Source organism: Porites lutea, chromosome 1 (assembly GCF_958299795.1).
Source record: "Porites lutea chromosome 1, jaPorLute2.1, whole genome shotgun sequence".
Taxonomy (NCBI): domain Eukaryota; kingdom Metazoa; phylum Cnidaria; class Anthozoa; order Scleractinia; family Poritidae; genus Porites; species Porites lutea.
In genome coordinates, this window is record NC_133201.1 from 60000499 (window position 1) to 60007698 (window position 7200).

Here is a 7200-nt window from a genome sequence, read left to right on the forward strand (position 1 = left end):
TGTCCAGTCGTTCTCTCACAGTTAGTTTTGCTTGACTCCGTCAATCATTGAATTTCACCAACAGTCGTGATGTAACTTTATGTACTGTATTATTTACTTAATTTTAATCTTTGATCAGTTACCGATGATTGTTTGTTGCTGCTATGAACACCAGTAGTTCGGTATAGAAACATATTTTTATTATGTTTTATTCTTTTCATCTATTTTCGCTTTTGAAATGTTGTCACGTGACAGCCTGAACTTCTCTGCTGAAAGAAAACTCTGTTAAAACTTGGAAACTGTGTGATGTTGTTGTTATTTAACGCTGAGGTAAAAATACATACCCCAATCGTTAAAAACCAGGCTATTCATAAGTTAAACATGCGTTAAGTGCTATTTATGTCCCTTCCTTCTAATAATGAATATAAAACGACTGACTGACTTTTGTCAGTTACTTTTTAATCATTGTTGGCAAGGTGTCTAAAACACAAGTCGTTAGTTTTAACTCCTTGAGATCTAGAGGATTGCCAAAGTTGATAAGAATATCATGATTAAAAAGGCAATTCGAAAAGCTTGATCAAAGATGGATGCAACCAGACTCCACTCGTACTTCTTTTCTTTCAATTGTTCGTTTTCGGTAGCGACATTAGCCAACATCTGGACATATTCCCAACCTCGTCCCCAAGGCTTTTCCCTTAAAAAATTTTTTAAGGGAAAAGCCCTGGGGACGAGGTTGGACATATTCCAATAACTTTGTCTGCATTTTTAAGAGCTCATCCATACGCTTGTCACTGCTGTTTACTGTCGGCGGCTCAGTGACCACGCATGTCACACTGTTATGCTGCTCGTCACGGTTTTCATTGCTGCAAAGGCTTGCAGTTGTTGATGGTCGGCACCAGTCTTCGGCATGAGTAACGGTCAGCCTTGATCTTAAGCCCTGATCCACTTGGCGGTTAACTGTCTGGCTTGATCTGTGGTTGCCATTTACTAGGTTTAAATAAGAAAGCTGTCTCACGATGGATTGGTTAATTTCATTACTCCGAGGAAACAGCGCTTCATTCGAGGATGCCACCATATTCTTCGGAACTTTCTGTCCGTACACTTTGTTGTTAGGGGTTGACTCCGTTACTTCGGTAATAACACTGTACATATCAGTTATGTTTATCCGTTTGGGTTTACGTTTTTTTGGAAGTTTAAAGCGTAATAATGGAGCCATCCATTTGAACACAACATGTCGGACCCAGATGGGCATGTCTGATAAACTGGGGTCTTGAAAATGACATTTGAGAATGATGCACGTAGCCAACAGAGCCAAGGCAACCTGGGAATGAGCAATTATATCAGATGCATGCAATAATTAGTTCTTCTGTATGACTGTATGGGTTTGTGATCAACAAGATACAGAAATGGAAAGTAAAAGAAACGGGATTATAGATTTTGCTCCCGGGATGTCGGATATTTAACATAATAAATGGTCTATCAGGCCAGCAGCCCAGTGGCTCTCTATTATTCTAGGGGCAGTGCCTCAGTTTGCCCGGATCTTTCAAATTCCTCAATTTTTTTTCTTGCGATAATCAAAAGCTCCTTTCTGATAAAAAACCTAACCTGACGAAAGGGTTTTAAACACCCCAATTATTGTACGATAAAAGTAGTACAGTGAATATGGTTGGCTTAACTGCTGAACACATGCAGTAGCCGAACACATATCAGATCAGTGTTGATAACACTTGTTGCAACCAAAAAAACTTTTTTTTTTTCACATATAAAGTAGATATAGATGACTAAAATAACTACTGGCAAGTCATCCGGAGAAGATGGTATAACATACTTGTTCCCCTCAAGTGAAAATATATGTCCTGTATAACCACAAGCAATCCAGGGAACAGATCGTGTAACAGGATTTAAAGACAATGATGGTAGCCAGTCAAAACTTTGTTTGGTTAACATACCTCAAATATTGTTCCACTGAAGTAAATGGAGATGACGGGTATAACTTCTGAAGTTGATGGCATAATATCGGCAACAAGCAGCATGAACACAGTCATGGCCAGTAGATTGGTAATCACCAGGGTGATGCGCTCACCGGACTCAGGGGGGAGGCAAAAGGCTGTCACAGTCAACACTGAGTTCAAGATAATAACACGTGATGATTAGTGGATTCAGCCCAGTCGCCATTTCTGGAACTAGATTCATTCATTTACGTCGAGAAAATGGAGCAAAATAATGAACGATCTAGGAGCTTTTTATTTTCGCAAAAACAAATTAGGCGTGTGAAATCATTTTCTTTATTACGTTTCATTAAACAAACCCTAGAAAGTTGGTCACCTGACAAACCCTAAAGAACTGGATCGTTTTGTTTTGTTTACAGGAAATACTGTCGATCAACGGACAAGCTACGACCTCAAAGGGTCCGCAAGAATCCCACGCTTCCACGTGTTCATATCCATTGTTAATATAAACAGGGGCACCCAACGACAATTTTCGGAAAATTATCTGTTCGGAAGACGATCTGAGATCTAGAATTTTCGGATCATTTCTGTAAAATTTCTTGCTTGCCTGCCTCTCCTAGGATTTTCGAACATCAAAAAAGTGGTATAATTGCCCATTTTTGACGGATTTTTACCCTAAAAAGGTCACCTAGAATTTTCGGGAGCCTTTTTTCTGGCTGAAATTTTCGAAAAGGTAAATTTTGATCCCTATAATTTTCGGTTCACTATACTTTCAGCTAGGAAATCCGAACAGATGAAAAATTTTTAGGGGATAAAAATAAGCCTTTACCTACCGTTTAAATACTAAAGTACGTTCAACAATGCTATGTTTATGTGGCTTTGAACTCTATTCTCGTTGGGTGCCCCTGTATAAACTCTATGAATGTATGTGACTTAACATGAAAATTTTTAAAACAGCCCTTAAAGAGGCTTTGGAGGCGACTGAGTGCCTTCTGAATGCCCTGCTTCCATTGAGTAAAATTATTTACGAATAGATAATTGGTCGGTCAATTACCATCAAAATGACTGCTTTTGGTGAACTAAGGTTATACTCACTCTCACTATTAGCTACATGTATCTATAACACGGAGGTTAGCTATTAAAACTTGTTTGGCTCGACTTAATGATCACTTACTGACCACCGCCCTCTAGCAGTCAATAAATGCTGTCAATGTTATCAACTTCAAGGATGGATTTTTCTGGTGGATGACTTCATTTTGGTTTTAAACAACTGACTGGCCTGGTTATACTGAATGGAAAGAAAATCGAAGGCTGACTTCAAAAGCTTCAAGATGTTAACCTACGATATATCCGCCCTTTCTTTAGCTCCTATCTAACGAGGGAAATAATTCGTCGGACCTTGGATGAGCTGACTAAAAATGGTTCCTGTGTTTGCCAAATAAGCTTCTTATATTTTAACTGTCGTACCTGTAATTAAAACACATGGGATGACCAGATTTATATAATAGAACAATGCTAATCTTTGTATCTGCAGAGTGAATGTGATATCAGGATAAGGCTCGGGACAGCAAACGTGGTAAATTTCATTCCTCACTGCAGGAAATGCGATGAGTTTCCATTCGCCATTACCGACGAACTTGTCTGTTTCTACAAATGGTGCTTCTCGCACTTTGTTTACGCGGAAAGTATCGTAAGTCCAGGAACCAAACTTCAAAAGACAAAACTGTTGAACAAACAAAGACAGCATTTTTCAGCTGGATAAAACATGAATTTTTTTTTTAAAACTCAGTTGCTTAATTATTTGTGGCCATTCTTCATAAAGTGCTCTCCTGTATTGCTGTATATTTCTTTTCTGGCAGTGTTCTTTTGCTGTTGTTGTTTTTGCTTATGCAACGTATAGGGAAGTTTTAACCTGGTACAATAAAATAAAGTTTAATAATTTTCTGTTGTTTTGTTTGACCCAAAGTATATAGCGGACGGACTCAAGTGAAAGTCTTATTGTACTGTTTTCTTATGAACTCTTATGGCAGTATAAACCTAACCCAGATAAAAATAGCAAACGGCTATGACATCATCGGTGTTAATTTAGTCCTACCCTCCTTAATGAGATTCCTGCCCACAAAAAGAATAACGGGTCCAGTTCAAGTTAATGGTGCGCAATACTCGATCAACAAGGATAGCCGGGTTAGGTATAGTTTTCGGGATCTCCGGATTTGCTTCAAAGTTGCAATCAGGAGGTCTTTTGTCAAGATTGGGCATGCAAAGCCACCTAGAAACCGAAAAAATCTTATTGAGTAAATAATCATACTTCATGAATACCTACTTCCAGAGAATATACGGAAGAAAGAATATTTCCAAAACAGTTAGTGTTTTTGTCATAAAACAACAGGGTTATTACAGGATAAGGCAGGGTAATATGTGAAAATGCGCATGTTAGTAAATGATAAAACTCTTCTTCAAGCTTGTCAAATATACTCAGTTTCTGTTGTCCCATGTCGTACTTAGGTAGGAGAAAGAGATTCGATTCTTATCACAAGTGACTTATCATCTTTAACAAGAACAAAGATAAACTTTACCTGTGTATCAAAAGGGAAATATTTAACATCCATTTTACAAGAACTTATTATAATAGCTGGTGAGAGCCACATGTTCCATCCAGACGAATTTATAACTATTTGTGTTTTAAACTGATCCATTCCACCTTCACGTTCATTATTTGCACTAAACAAATGAAAGTAGGATTGTTATTATGACTCGGGTGAAAGTATGTGTTGACTAAAATGCATAGGGAAATGCTATCTTCATTGCGCTGGAGCCGCTTAGTCGCTGTAGCGAGGTATCACACTAATGAAAACAAATAGTCAAATAGTTGCAATTCTAAACCGTAAACTTTCAATTATTCTCATGTAAAGTAAAAGAAATGAAAATTTCCTAACTGCGCTTGTCATGGTACACCATATAGTTATGCTGTACTTAGTCACCCGGCATCAATGATTACGATAACACTTTTCTTTTAGAACTGTAACAATCGATTTACAATTTAACAAAAGGAGTTATTCCAAATGTTTTCCCTTTAAAGTAATATTTCATGAGTAAAGAACTCACTTGTTGTAAAGGTATATATCAGGTGTCCACACCTCGAAGGCCTTGACATTAATGGATTTGATTCCTCCAAACTCTGATTTATTCCATCCCAGAAAAGGATTATGCCATGCCTAAAATGGGAAAAAACGTATGCATTTAGTTGTAGTGACTTGGGCACACCTAGAAGAATAAAAAACTGATAAAACAATATTCTGTTCATGATAAACCATTTTTTGGTTTTTAATCTCAAATTTTACAGAGCTATTAGAGAGATAGAGTGTTTCCTTTACTAGGCCGGGAGTGCCGGGGACTGGGAATATACACCTACTATATCTCAATCTTGTTCTCTGTTGACTACTTTCAGTGAGGTGACCTGTGTCCACAAGAAGTAATCTCATTGTTTTCCAAGCAAATTCCATATTAAAAAAGTCTGGAGATTAATTTAAAAAGATGCAGTTCCGCTGACCGGTGGTAACTGGTTTCGTGAGGATAGAAGGCCGATTCGTATAAAAATATGCGGTTCCTGTGAACTAGGACTTAGTCAGTTGCCAATAATCACTGCAGATTTACATCATATGCAATAGCTTGTTATCATTCTTGTAACTCTGTCACCTGCAGTCGTTTGTGGCTAGTGAAATAGCCAGTCTAAGAGTGGCAATAGGCTAGCAGAATGCAGAAAATACATTGGGTTACTCGTACTTTTTGCCTCCGGTGCAAATTACATCTGTATGAACAAGTGCAATTTTAACCAGTGTTAAAGGTTTTTACCTGTCGAATCCATAGACTGGTCTGTAGTAACTGATTCTTTTCATCCTTAAAGAGCAATAGATCACAAAACGCGAGGTAAGATGTAGTTTGCAGTACTTATCAATCAATACTAAAAGCAACTGTTTAACGAAAAAGGACAAACGAAATCACTAAATATGAAGACCCTTGTTTATGGTTACCAGTCAGTATCGCGCGTTTTTGAAAAAATTAGCGCCGAAAACGGTGCGAAAAAAACTTAACTTGAAATTACTCTCAGTATAGTCCTCAAAAGTTTAATATTATCGATCAGAACAGCTTCTTTTCCTAGTATTCTGATTTCATTTTTGAACAGCAGAGACCACGCAGCTTAAAAAAATACTGTCAATACTGCCCGGAACTGAAGACTCACCACATCGATAATTTGATGAAGTGAAATTCCGAACGTTACAGTGACTGCTTCAGACTTTTTCAGGACTGGGCGAAGCCGAGGATTGTAGTTTGCAAACAAATGGTTGAACAATCGTTCCTCATCATCTTCCATCTTTTTCTGGGATATATTCCTTCCTGCATGTAAACATCGAACAAAATCCATTTTGGTAATCAAATTAATAGAGTTCTTAAAGAAAACAGTTTAGATTGAGCAATGGAGACGGAACATAACTGGAGTGAATCTTAACAATAAAAAATTCGATTTAATGCGACTGCTATACGCTTAGGGACCTGTCATTTATTAGGGGGGCGGGGGCTGTTGCAAATGGGGGAAGGGTCATTAAATCTTATGGAGTCAAAAAGAGGAGGGTACCAAAAAATTTAAGCTCGGCTTTACTGAGGGCCATACCAGTTTTTGTAAACATTGCAGTTCACATAAAATGAAAATATAATAATAAACAAATAAAATATATTATCAAACAAATAAGTCCCTTACACAGTAAGCATTTTAAACTGTAATAATGATCAACCTTAGCAACCCAACAACCCTACATGTATGTCAACTGTTGCGTAGAAAATGGTCTTTTAATGCAATGCATGGAAGAAGAAATGATATGTGCTACCCCCAAAACTGGCTGCCAGCATTAGTGCTATGAGAATGAGAAACTTGCGTGGCTTGTCGAAAATCAACTTGACGAAATCATGAGGATTTGGACAGAGGATAAAGAAAGGGCCAAAGAATCTGAAGGAACATTGGCAAATTAGTTGCTGGAAAAACTTTCCAACGTTAAAGAAAACGCAGCCTCACTACAAAGAGATATGCTTATCTAAGTAAAACAAGAGAAGCTGTGGGACCCAATGGAGAACCTTTTAAGTGAATGCTCCCAGTATCTTAGGAAAATAGCCGATTGTTTGAACCTACTTAGAAGGTGTTGTAGCATCATGAAGACCAAAGATGCAGGCCTAGAGTGGGAATAGCCAATACCGAGGTTCGTTTCAGGGACGCAGAAAT

General features: G+C 37.8%; 1 protein-coding gene across 1 annotated transcript; it reads right to left on the reverse strand.

The window, feature by feature from the left end:
- Positions 1 to 543: 543 nt before the first annotated feature.
- Positions 544 to 6351, reverse strand: LOC140933273 (neuronal acetylcholine receptor subunit alpha-10-like). Its single transcript, XM_073382806.1, has 7 exons — positions 6169 to 6351; positions 5781 to 5825; positions 5034 to 5143; positions 4505 to 4649; positions 3396 to 3651; positions 1929 to 2101; positions 544 to 1300 (listed from the first exon to the last, which is right to left on the reverse strand). Exons 1-7 carry the CDS (start codon positions 6349 to 6351, stop codon positions 626 to 628), a joined length of 1587 nt encoding a protein of 528 aa, XP_073238907.1. The 3' UTR covers positions 544 to 625.
- Positions 6352 to 7200: the final 849 nt, after the last annotated feature.